The sequence below is a fragment of the Equus asinus genome, chromosome 23 (assembly GCF_041296235.1).
Source record: "Equus asinus isolate D_3611 breed Donkey chromosome 23, EquAss-T2T_v2, whole genome shotgun sequence".
Taxonomy (NCBI): domain Eukaryota; kingdom Metazoa; phylum Chordata; class Mammalia; order Perissodactyla; family Equidae; genus Equus; species Equus asinus.
Window position 1 is genome coordinate 35,080,072 of NC_091812.1, and position 13,598 is coordinate 35,093,669.

A 13,598-nucleotide genomic window follows, 5' to 3' on the forward strand; every position below is an offset into this window, starting at 1 on the left:
CTGTATAGCAATGTCCGGATGCTTAACTGTATGATTTCTGGGGCTTTTTCACTGAGGCAAGTCTGTATGATAGCAGAGCCAATTACCCACCCTCATACAGATGAGATTCCAATAATAAATAGAATTTTCATAACACTTTAGAAAACACTTTCACTGATATTGTCTCATTTAGTCCTAAAAACATTTCCGGGGTCTACATGCAGTAATCCCACTCAGCGAGTCAAACCATTCTGTTATTTGGCGATGTGTTTACATTGAATCCATCAAGACATGTATTACTTAGTTAGTGCTTTGTTAAGATTTTTTTTTTAAATGGTCACTATGAATAACCTGAGAGACTTGCTTTGAAAACATTCCAGGCTGACATAATCATAGCTGTGCTCCCAATGCATAGAATCTTGGGACCAGGATTATCCACTTCGTTATCTATTGGAGCTGATCCAGAACAACGTGACAGGTTGGGCTTTGCCTGTGGTCATTCGCTGGGGCACTTCAGATGGGATGATGGATGACCATTTTTCAAGCCTGTGTAGCTCCTTATACTTTCTATGAGTCTCCCAGTCTTCTCTTGTGTGTGTTAGAATATCGTTGCTCCTCGGTCTTGGCAGAACAAATTACTGTAATATCTCCACTGTCCAAATTTTCTTAAAAGTTTAGTTGCAAGAAATAAGATTTGGAGAAATTTTGTGTAAGAGATATGCCATCCATCCATGCCTCTAAGTATTGAAATTTGATCTTTGGATCAAGCAAGACCGTTAGGGACTCCGATTCTCACACTGTAAAGCCCGCCTCCCTACCCCCGAGAACTGGGTCTGCTGACTTGCCCTTTGATGGGCTGACCACTGGTCAGCAAAAAGGACAATAGAGGAAACAGTAGTCCTGAGTATGATATCATGTCCACTGTGAAAATATTATTAAGGACATTGACCTGCTCATCATCCAGCACCGGCTTCAATGAGGATCCAAAGGGAAATTGTCCTTCAAGCCTTCTGACAAAGAAGAATTGTGCTTCCACTTGGAAAATATGTACACTTAGAGATTCTGCACATCTTGTAACTGACTCTCCTAAATTCTTTACTTAGAGTCAAATTTCTGTTCACCTCTGCTAAATCTAGTGGCTTGCTTATTGGTGTCCTGAATTTACTTCAGCTTTCTTTTTTTTTTATCCATATTTTTCCAGCCACCTTGGTTTTCTCATCTATTTATTTTATTCCCAGGGGCTTCAAATCCTTTTTTTATTGTCAGTGGCCACAAACCCTTTTCTGAATGAGGCAGATTAAAAATAAACATGAATAAGGTGGGCAGTGTTATCATCTCCATCCTTCAGATTGCAAAGTAAGAATCAGAGAGGTTAAATAAGTTATTCAAGATTCAACAAGCAAATTAAATTATAGAATGAGGCTCCTAACTTATTAACTTCAAATTTTATGTTTGCCTAGTTATCTGCATGTCTACCTGGTGTATATTAGCACATGTAATGGAAATCCAAAGATGTTATAAACAATCACATCTTATAACTTTTCAGTTTCCATCTATAGCTTTAAAACTTTTTACCAGATTTGTCAAGAAATATTAAATGTGACTGATTTGACCTTCACTTGCGTTCCTCTTCCAATTCCATGGGAGGTGCCAATATGTAAGAAAGAGACCCAAAGTGGACACCAGAAGAGAGATGACAGTTAAAAGGTGAAGAAAATACTTCCAGAGAGGCATCAGCTCATTAGTCTCCCTCATGGGATTAAATGGGAGGATATCCAGTCTTGAACTGATCACAAGAATGACTCATAGACTGTTTTGAAGCAACTCTGTTTTATGGTCTTTGAAACACGGCAGAAACTCACGTTGAGACTGACAGGTGCTATAATCTAACAGAGGTCCAAATGGGGCCTGCTTTATTAGTGGAGGGGAATGCTTTGTAATTAGTGTACCAGTTATTTGTAAATTGCTATGTCTAAAGTGCTTGAGGCCCCCTATACCAGCCCTTGAAGATGTTGAACACACAGAGGTTGCATTTGTACTTATAATTTGTACTTTCTCCAAAGAAAGTCCTGTAGAAGAAAGATAAATTTCTGGCCTACCATGAAATGATTATGAATATTGATTTTTTGACAAAACATTAATGAAATTATTTATATCGTCATTCCTTTATTTCCTGGGGAGAAAACTTGACTCTTCCATCAAACTGGGTACAGATTTACCAAGAAGGTGAACTTTTCTGCTATAAAATGTTATGGTTGCTGTGGGGTATTTGGCGGGAAGCTCCCATCATTTACAGCCCAGGAAAATACAATTAGACTGCAGACCACTCACCAGTGTTTCGATAGCCTACTGCAAGAGCAGGAATTAATGTTTTCAGGCACTTATACTGTTGAACTTAGCGCACGTGAATATAATTAAGATACTGTGATAGTTCAGATTTGCATATGAAAAGTTACAATGGCGACCTGATATTTCTCTTTAAGTCTTTAGTCCCTCTGTGGTAAAATAGACAGGTATATCTCTTAATTTGTCATTCCTAAGCTTTCCTATACTTAGAACTTTAGCAAGTTCTATTTGGACTTGTCTGTATAAAACCTATAAATTCAACCCAAATCTCTGTCATCTGTTTAAGAAAACAGTGAACTGAGAAAGGTACTCTGTATTAGGATTGATGGTTTACAGCCTTAAGTGAACTATCCTGACTCAGATCTCAAGGCTGAAACTCACATATTTACTAGGAAAGCCCTTGGCAGGAGAAATATTAGGAATGTGTACTTAGAGCCAGCAAAAAAAAAAAAGAAAAAAAAAAGAAAACAATAGGTATAAGATTTTGCGATGCCATCTGGTGGATGTTACTAAGCCATATCCATTTTCACATTTCCTTCCTTCCTCCCTCGGTCTCTTTGTCTTAAATGCTTGGCTTTCTGAAAGGAGAAAATGTTTGCTGGACATGCTGACTTGGGAGCTTGGCGGTTGGTTAATAAACTCTCTTATAAAGTCACTGTTATTCTACTATTAGAAATAAACCAAATGCAAGTTGTCTTGAGCAGTGGATGGCAGCCTTCCCTTGCCTGGGTTAACACCAACTGGAATTCTTCATGGAAATTCACTAATGATTTCTTTTCCAATGTGATTAATAGGAGGATGCTGTGGAAATACGTCCGGTACCAGAATGTCCTAAGGAACATCTGGGCAACAGAATATTGGTCAAGTTGCTGACCCTGAAGTAAGTATCAGCAAATATATTAACCACCTCCCTGAGGTTTGTCTTGTCTGTTAGACACAAACTGTGTCTTTATCACCAGAGCTTGCATGAGGGAGGATCTCCCAACACTGTCAGCAGTGGGCAGCTGTGAGGCAGTGGAAAGAGCAGAGTTCAGAGTCAGCTGGACTCAGATTCTATTCCTACCAAGTCTTGGATAGTCTTTCTTTTGTAATAGGGAAGGCTAACACTAAAATTAGGCATGGAAAGTAATTGAGCGAAATGGCCTACATTAAGAAAAATTTAACAGTGAAAGCCAGTGGTGTGCTGGAATCAGCTCTAACTCCTGCGAGCTGACTGTGCACTTCTCTTCCTAACTCTTTATTCAGTCAAGTCACGTTGGTAGCTTGAAACTGGCCATGGTAGAAGTATTTACAACATAGAAACCAGAAAATGATACAAATTAGAGCCTATTTTTTTTTTCTCAGAGACTTGTTTGCTAAACATTTACCAGCACGCCACTGTTGAAACACAGTGAAAAATGCAACTAATACTCAAAGCCAGGGGACAGGAGGGAGTAGTGGGGACTGTAGCAAACTACCTTTAGGGCAACGCCCACTACTAGCTAGTGCAGATTCTTGCCATTCAAGTAAACAAGCCCATTTTGGTCAATAGTCTGATTTTTTTTAAGAGAAGCTGAAAATCCACATTTTTCTGTATAATTTCCTGACTTCTTAGATATTTTCTTGTTTCCTTTTTCAGTATCACACAATTCAAAGCATATCTGCCATCTGCATTCATCTGTGAGCCAATTATTTGCCATATTTACTTTAAAGCAATTCTCTCCAAACTTTTTTTTTTTTGCTGAAGAAGACTTGCCCTGAGCTAACATCCACTGCCAATCTTCCCCTTTTTGTATGTGAGCCACCACCACAGCATAGCCACTAACAGATGAGTGGTATAGGTCTGCCCCGGGAACCAAACCTGGGCTGCCAAAGCAGAGCACACTGAACTTAACCACTAGGCCACCAGGGCTGGCTCTCTAAACTTTTTGATTGTTTACTTTTACAGTAAAAAAAACCCACATGTCCTCTATACGTGTGTATTAATTTTGTACTTGCATATTAAATATTGTATATATATTATGAAACATACATACATGAGAAATTTTAAAGGATGAACCAAATAAATCAAAATAAATCGTAGCATTTTCTTCCTGCTCTCCCGTGGATTGTCTTGCCTACCCCTGGAGTGCTCGCATACCTCTCATTTCTCTTTGCCAACTGCTACTTTTGAGAAGTAGTTCTTCCACTTCTTCAAAGCACAGACTCTTTTGAAAATAATGGGTCATCAATGCCCTGTGGAGGCAAAGGTACATAAGCATGACATTTTTTTCGTCCCCTGTTAGGAAGGTCGTCCATCTCTTGAAGTCCATTCATGGACCTCTAGGCAGCAGCTAGTTTGCAGTTAGGGCATCTGTGGATTCAGGCTGTGTCTCAACCCTGGGGACTTCTCTGGGATTATGAGTTGTCCCTTGTAAAGGAAGTTGTTAGACCAGCGGGTGTCGAAGTTCCTACCTGCCGTAAACTTCTGATTCTAAGGTTTGGCCTCCGCAGCTCCTCCCCGCAGGAGGTAAGCCAGCAGGACTGCGCGCACACTTGTCGGGGTTCTCTTGAAGTTGCAGCCCCCCCCCCCCCCCCCCCCCCCCGAGCTGACCCGCGGTGGGAACCCCCAGCCCGTCCGCAGGAGGCCTGAGTGGAAGTGGCGGTTCCATTCCCCTCTGCGTTGTTCAGGAAGTCCTCCCTATTGTCTGACGCCCTCACCATCCCCACAGGAAGCACACCAGGCCCCTTTCAGATGCAGTCACCGTGCCCTTCAGGATTGGAGGAATTCTCCCCTCTTTCTGTCATCTTTCCAATAAATAACCAGCAGCTGTTCTCACAGGTGGGAAAACGCGGCCACTGAGCTAGATGTGTATTATGAAAAAACAAATCGAGTCACTTGGATTTCTCTTGATGAAAATTGTGAAGTGTAGCTTCTAGTGATTTCCTCCTGCAACTGCCAAAGCAGAAATTAAGTAGAAAGGAGGTGTTTGCTCAATGCACTTGGCCTGCTCAAGTGTCTTAAGTAGTATTCATGCCAACATATACCTGCAAGAGGAACGACGACCTGAAGACACTGTCCTAGCTAGAAATGCTTTGAATAACTGGATAAAGGAAAGAAAGCAAGTTCTCAAAGGTGAACCTAGAATGTTAAAATATGAATAGTAAAAATTTGATGATAAGGTTAAAGAAACTCATTTCCCCATTGACACTGACATGCAGAATTCTATTCATATGACTATCGATTTTATCAGTTAGAGAGTTTTTAAAAAATTGTTGAGATCTGTAATGGTCACTGTTTTCTTTTGCGAAATCTTTAAAGCCTCAAGCTTACGGAAAGAATTAGGCTGGTGCAGATGCTGCAAATGTTTGTAGCAGCAAGGAAAAAAAGGGATGACAACAAAGTATTTTTCTGTTTTGTATTTTAAGAGGGGAAATATTTCGATGTAAAACTTAATACCATCTTATGCAAAGTACCCTCGGCTTGAAGGAGTCTTCTTGGTGGTGAAACTTTAGTGTGTGTAAAATTTACCCAGGAAGCTTGTTTTAAATACAGATTTGGGGAGACCTTCCACCACCATTTCACCCAAGAGATTCTGGTTCAGTGGATCTCAGGAGGAACAAAGAAAGCTACATTTTGACAAATTCCTCATTTGCTTCAAAAATGCTAGTTTCTAGGGACTAACTTGGAGAAACATTGGAGGAAAAACTCAGGTTCTGTGATCAGAAAGGGCTGGGCTCGAAACCCAAGTGTGCCAGTTCCTAATCTTGTGGCCTTTGGCAAATTACTTTATCTTTCTGAACCTCAAAAATGAGGATAAGGTCTGCATCATTCTATTGTTGTGAAGCATAAAGGAATTGACATGTGTAAAGCATTTATCACAGCACAATTGTATGTGACAAAGATTAATTCTCTTTTGCTTTCTCTCAACCACAGAGAACTTAACACTCAGTACCTACCTAAGTAGATCACAACAATATTCACGCAGTTAAATACAGATCAACCATGCCAGGCAGTAGCTGGTGAGCCTAGACATAGTAAAGCCCCTATTAATGTGCTACTACCTAATGATAAAAAGAATAATCATAGAATCCTTGACACTGTTTGTTGTGGCAAAATATACATAACATCAAATTTACCATCTTCACCATTTTTCAGTGTCTGGTTCAGTGGCATTAAGTACATTCACATTGTCGCGCAACCATCACCACCATCCATCTCCAGAACTCTTTTCATCTTCCCAGACTGGAACTTTGTACCCATTTAATAATTCCCATCCCTCTCTCCTCCTGGTAAGCACCATTCTGCTTTCTGTTCCCGTGAATGTGACTACTCTGAGCGCGTCATAGAAGTGGAATCACACAAGACTTGTCCTTTTGTAACTGGTTTCATTTAGCGTAATGTCGTCCAGGGTCATCTATGTTGCAGCTTGTGTCAGAATTTCCTTCCTTTTGAAGGCTGAATAATATTCCATTGTATGCATATACCACATTCTGTTTATCCGTTCCTCCTTCCATGGACACTTGGGTTCGTTCTACCTTTTGGCTATTTTGGATAATGCTATTCTTGACATTGTTTTTAAAGTACAGTCACACACATTATCTTTCACGGTCCTTGCAACAGTCCTGGGAAATGGGAGGAGCAGATGTCTTTTCCTCATTTTACAGATAAATAAATGGAACTGGGAAAGGTGAAAAACCTAATTAGGATCCCAATTAGCAGGCGGTGGGAGAGGGACCAAAGCCCTGTGCTCTGTGAGTCGGCCATCATTCTCAACTGGCTCATTTCCAAAGATGCCATTTGACCAAGTGACTCTTGTCTGTGCTTACCTCTGCCTAAATATTCTTCTGAAAAGGTCTTCTTTTTAGACAAAGCTATCCAATGATAAGATCATCCTCTCACACACACCTTGAAACAAAATTCCGCCTAGTTTGCATGACTTCTGTGGGAACAGTGGTCCAGGGCCTGATTACTGGTGCTCTCAGCTGGCAGTGTCCAAGGTCATGGCAACTGTTAAGCAGAGAAACTTGGAAGGTGCACATCTGTGTTTCAAGTGCTCCTGTAACATGTGGCAGGATTATGCTTTGGGGATGCGTTCTCTTCAGACCCACCATTTCAAGGGAGAGGAGCAATTAGGGCTAACAAGAGGGCTCCTCTTTCAGGCTCTCCTTGGCTCCACCCACTTCAGTGTTTATCGACAGTGCTCAGTCCTCTGCCCCGCCTTCAACTCAGCACGTCCCCCTGGCAGGGGAGTTAGAGAGGGCCAGACATTTGCCCATGTCACAACCCAACTTTCCTCTGATGGTCCCAATGAATTCTAAGGAAAAGCAACTGAACTTTTTTTTCACTAGCTGGAAAGCTGCATCCCTTAGAATTGAGTAAGAGGGATTCCTATTCCAGCACTAAAACGTAAACTGTAAACAAGACCTTTACCTAAGACAGAGACTCTACCCTCTGAAAACACAGCAGCTGCGGTGATTAGAAGCGCCATGTTGGATCCATTCTACCCTACTCTCTGTTGCAGGGCCACCAACAAGAGTTTTTTAAGAGAATGTGGCATCCACCATGATCTCAAATGATTAGGAATCTTCATGAATCTCCCATATTTGTCCATTAACATCCTAGTATGATTCTCATATGCATGGAGTTATCCAAATATTTCTGGAAACTATTTACATTTTTAACCAGTTTATAGATCCAAGCACTTCCAGAAAATTCAAAATTACCTCAGTTAAAACCATATAGATTTTTCTCTGTTTCTCTGACAGGTTTGAGATTGAAATTGAGCCTCTCTTTGCCAGCATTGCCCTCTATGATGTCAAAGAAAGGAAAAAGGTAAGAAAGCAAAAAATAACCCATCCCTGAGGGCACACATATTGTTCATGATTCTTTGGGTTCATGTTTTTAAATCTCACCTCTAATGCAGCTAAAACGCTCTCAATTTGAGAGCAAATGACCTTTGATGTGTCTAGTTCTATTACCTTTGCAGTTTTTGAAGGAATGATCTGGGAACATTAGTCATTTATGTTCTTTGGAGAATCTTTACGGGAAAGGCCTGCTGGAGATGGTGGCCTGGTTGGGATAGAGAGATAAATGAAATAGCCGTGTATGAGATTACACGTCAAACAAAGCGATTTAAGTACATTTTTAACAAGCTCAGATATGCATGTGATGTTTCCTTGGTTTGGGAGTTTTTGGCATTGTGAAATAGCCTCATCATGAATGGAAGGTGTCTTGTGCAGTAGAAGTCCAAAATTGCCACAGGGTGAAGACTTCACCAACTGTAATGTGCTTTTAATTGAAAAGAACTCAAGGCCCTAAGACTTCTCCATGAGTGTTTTAATATTTAGTTATTTTGTGACTCCTAGAGGAGGGCCAAAACAGCAAAACCAGAGAGGGATGGTTCTGCCCCCCTTTACCCACAGCCATTCAGCGTTTAAGGAAGTGTGTATCTCTTGAGTAAATATTAATAATCACTGAGATTTGTATTAGTTAGGGCAGGTTAACTGCTACAAAAAGAGACCCCAGATTCCATAGTGGTTCTCCAACTTGGGCATGCATCAGAATCCTGGAGGGCCGGGGCCAGCCCTGTGGCGGAGTAGTTAAGTTTGTGCACTCAGCTTCGGTGGCCCAGGGTTTCGCAGGTTTGGATCTAGGCCATGTTGAGGCAGTGTCCCAAATGCCACAACTAGAAGGACCCACAACTAAAACATACAACTAAGTTCTGGGGGGATTTGGGGCAAAAAAGCAGAAAATAAATAAATAAATAAATAAAAAGAAGATTGGCAACAGTTGTTAGCTCAGGTGCCAATCTTGAAAAAAAAAAAAAAGAGATCCTAGAGGGCTTGTTAAAACACAGGTTGCTGCACCCCAACCCAGGGTTTCTGATTCAGTAAGTCCAGGTTGGGCCTGAGAATGTGCATTTCTAACAGGTTCCCCAGTGGTGCTGAGGCTGCTCATCAGGGGACTACTTTTTTTTTTTAATTTGTCACTTTATTTTTTTTCCTGCTTTTTCTCCCCAAATCCCCCCAGTACATAGTTGTGTGTTTTAGTTGTGGGTCCCTCTAGTTGTGGCATGTGGGACGCGGCCTCAGCATGGCCTGACGAGTGGTGCCATGTCAGCGCCCAGGATCCAAACCAGTGAAACCCTGGGCCACCGAAGCCGAGCACGCGAACTTAACTATTCAGCCACAGGGCCGGCCCATGGGGACTACATTTTGAGAACCGCTGGCTGAAAGAAGAAATTTCTGTCTTTGTTTCTTAACAATCCAGGGTGGAGGATGCTGGGTCAGCAGTGGTCTGCTCCACTGAGTCATTCAGGAACCTAAGCTGGCAACAGCTCCTCCATCTTTAATATGTGCTCTCCCAATGTCACTCTTGACACTGCCATTGCAGCTCCCAAAAAAGGGAAAAGATGGTGATGGAGGCCACACTTCATTGCTCACAATTCATTGGAAAGAATTTAGTCACATGCCTACTCCTAAGAGCAAGGGAGGCTAGTGAATGTAACCTCTGCCTGGGCAGCCAGTTTTCAGCTATAGCTCTATGAATGGTGAAGGGGATACCCAGCTATACAGTGGCTCTTAAGCAACACTTCACCAGTGAGCCAAGGACCACTCATCACGTCATGCTTTGGCTCAAAATCTCTAATGAATCCTCACTACCTACAACATTAAAAACAAACTCTTTAGCTTCCATGCCTGCCTTTCTTCAGGATGGCTCTCATCTGCTTTCTTTCCTCCAGAGCCTATGCAAAGTCAAGCTGGATTAATCTCTGTTAACTAAACTACTCTCTCCCTGTACACCGTTGCCCTCCAGCTCTGCCTACCAGAATTTTCTTCCAAGGCCCATCCGTTTCACATTCCTCCTCCGTGAGAAGCATTCCCGATCACACCAACTGGATGTCATCTCTCGCCCTCTGGAATTTCCACAGCATTTTTTTGTATGAGTGTAGTCACTCATATTTTACTCTGACTGTAGATAATGACATATTTGCCTTTTCCTTCATTCTTGACTGTAAACTGAGGGCAGAGGCAACGTCCAGCTCTACTTCCTTGCAGTACATAGCACATCACTGATATTCAGGAAATACTGGTGAGTTGATAAAAAATTTAAATGTTTCAAGGAACATCTCTCCAATGGCTCCAAAATATCTAGAGATTGTGACAAAATATGTATCAGATTTTCCAGCAGCCACTAGTCATAAACCACATCTATGATTACACTTATTCCTTTGGCGAAATTTCTTTGTGGTTTTTTTTTTTTTAAACTCGTTGCTAACAACTGCAGACCATGAGCACAATAGGTCTAACTTATTTTTCATTTTGCTGCTCATTTACAGATCTCAGAAAATTTTCACTGTGACCTGAACTCTGACCAGTTCAAGGGATTTCTGCGTGCTCACACGCCTTCTGTTGCCACGTCAAGTCAAGCGAGATCTGCGGTGTTCTCGGTCACCTACCCGTCCTCAGACATCTACCTGGTAGTCAAGGTAGTTGAACACGACCTCATTTGCACATTCTGGTGTTCCTGTTGTTGCATTATTCCCCGTGCATGTTGGGGGTGAAAGAGATGTCAGAACGCGTCAACGCATCCTCCATGATGTTCACTTCATTTCCTTCTTGACTTACTCCTTTTCCTTTACAAGCAAATTGTGTCAGATACTAGAATGAGTATGGGGTTTGGAGTCATAAAGTCCTAGGTTTGAATCCTGGCTTTGCAACTTGGTGGTTCTATGACTTTGGGCAGTTACCTAACTTTTCTGAGACTTAGTTTCCTCATCCGTATAGTGGGGATAATAACACCGCCCTCAGTGGGCAGTTGTGATTACAGAATAAAGCCTGGCACGTGATAGGCGCCCTTCCTCCTAACCAAGGAAAGTGCCCTCAGCTGTCCAGCTCCGGGAGGCTGCTGTGGAGAAAATCTCGGATAGGGTTTCCTAATGATGTTCGTGTTTTCCCAGAGACCTGTAGTTAAATGTCCCAGAGTCCAGGCTCTGACAGTCTGAGGTGTGGGCTCTAGTCTCCAAGTTTCGCTCTCCCTTTTCATCACCATCTCACAGACTGAGTAGGTCTAGTGAGAGTCAAAATCTGAGGGGCAATTATAAGTAGAAGGACCTTTCATTCTTACAATCTTCACTGTTGTAAGAAAACCAGACTTTCTCTGTACACCAAAATGGCTGGTTAGAAGTTAACAACAAACATTGAGTGTTTTACCTACCTGAAGCCAAATAATCAGTCTCGTTGACTCTTTACCCAAAACTGAAAAAAAAAAAAATACAGGTGTTTTGATTTCATGTACACCCGGCATTCCAGGCTTGGAACCTTTTCTAGTCACCACAGTATTCTAGGTCCATAATCTCATTGATTCCTGCATGATCCCATGGGAGCAGCATATAGATTCCAAAAACCTCAGGCGACTTGGAGGTCACTTAACAAGTGGCAGATGTCTTTCCATTCCAGCTTCCTTTACGCCATTTTACAAAGATTCGGAAAGGTCACTATAGCTTGAAGGGAACTTATTTAAGTTTATGGAAAATATAGTTAAAATTCTACTGCTAAAAGACGCATCTATTGTTGTCAAACAATGGGTGTCCTTTTCATTGCGATATTTCTTAGACATATAGAAAAGTCAGCTTAAGGCCCATCTAGCAGCCCTGTGGTTAAACTTAAAATTGGCTGTCAGCCTGGAAAACCAAAGAAGCCAAAACTAGTTCTATACATCCAAATGTTTCTTCGAACTCCACTTCTCAGTGGATGACTTTGTTTTGGCTAACCCATAGTAATCTGCTAGATATCAGCAGCTACTTTTGGGTTACTGTTTCTTACTAAATATATTCCAGAATTTTCAGATGTGTAAATGGATTCATTTGGCATTAATAAACATTCTCTAAATTGTCTGGATAGAGTTAGAAATTTAAATCTACTCAGTAAGACAGTCCCTAGTCTGCTTCTGATTTATTTTTCTTTAATGCCATCGTTGTCACTTCTTTCCCTCTAAATATATAGTAAATGGTGTTACAATATTTAGCACGTTCAGGCAGATGCCATTCGATCAAGAGGGGCTTCTTTCTTTCTTAGTTTTATTCTCAAACTGAACACCAGGCTCTTAACTGTATTTTAGGTGGAGTTAGCTAGTTTAGGTACGGCATGTAATATTTGCTTTAAGGGCTAATTTCAGGCTTAAAGGTTTTGTTTCTCAATTGAGGGAGGGAGAGTAAGGATGAGAGTGAATCTGATTTAAAACTTTAAAAATAGACGTGCCAGGCATTGAACCAGCCCCTCCCCAATAGGGCAGAGAGTAGCCTCTTTATCTTAAAAAAATTCCCAGGTAATTCTGATATGCTCCTTTCCCTGCCTGCCATGGCTATGAGGACTCACACTTCCTTTTACTCATAAACCGTGAAGGACCATACAGTGGGCTCTCAGAGTAGCCTGCGGCTCCTTCTCAGGAAATACCTGCAGTTTCTCTTATCCAACTTGCTGAAGGAAGTAGTATCTGCTGGTCTGGTCGAATCTGGCCTCTCCTGCTTCCAGGTTCTGGAGAGCCCTCTCCTGTGGGTTCCACACTATACGCTACCAGTGCATTAAGCCATAGCATTCCCATTCCTCGCTTTAGGGTCCTAATTAAAAGGTTCTTTATCTCTATTCAAAGTTCATTTTAAAGACCATGTTTTTGTCTATTGACTTCGTGGAAAAATTAGCTTCCTTCCAATTGCTCTATACGCTTCTGACTATGAGCATCAGGAGAAAAGGACCAGGTTTTTCATGTTCACCACCTTATCTCCCCAGCAGACACCACATGGAAGGCACTCAACAGATGTTTTTTGAATGAATGAATGGTTTTTGAATGAATAAGTGAAGGATTGCTGAATAACAGGAATACCATTCAGTCTCTAGCGCAAGTGTTATGCGTCTGTGTTCCCAACCCGGGATATCTCTCAGGGGGCTCAGCTTTGTCTTCATGCTGTGACAATCGGAAGGGTTTTAAACTTCCTTTGTGAGAAGAGGGACTTCCTGCTTGTAGTCTCCTTGAGACAGATGTCCATTGAGCAACCCCACGCCACTTCCTTTGAAACTCCGGTAAACACCCTCCATCACTACGGTATTTCTGATTTAAATTCTTTGCACCTGATAGAGCCTATTAAGACTGTGTGCCTATTGCAATATGTTGACCCAAATTTATTCTTCAAGGATCACCCCGACTAATGACACAGGCTAATGGGACTTAATCTACTTGTTTTTGTCTTCAACATCTAAGTTAAATTAAATTTTCTTTGAGCAGAGGGTTAGGAAATTTCCAATTTCTGCTTCTC

General features: G+C 41.6%; 1 protein-coding gene across 3 annotated transcripts in view; it reads left to right on the plus strand.

The window, feature by feature from the left end:
• DOCK8 (dedicator of cytokinesis 8) overlaps positions 1-13,598 on the plus strand; it is a 200,742-nt gene that overhangs the window by 72,192 nt on the left and 114,952 nt on the right. For all 3 annotated transcript variants that reach the window (XM_014846768.3, XM_044757028.2, XM_014846769.3), the window contains 3 exons: positions 3,120-3,205; positions 8,053-8,119; positions 10,626-10,775. In XM_014846768.3, the coding sequence (XP_014702254.2) occupies positions 3,120-3,205; positions 8,053-8,119; positions 10,626-10,775 (303 nt within the window). The remainder of the gene's footprint in view (positions 1-3,119; positions 3,206-8,052; positions 8,120-10,625; positions 10,776-13,598) is intronic.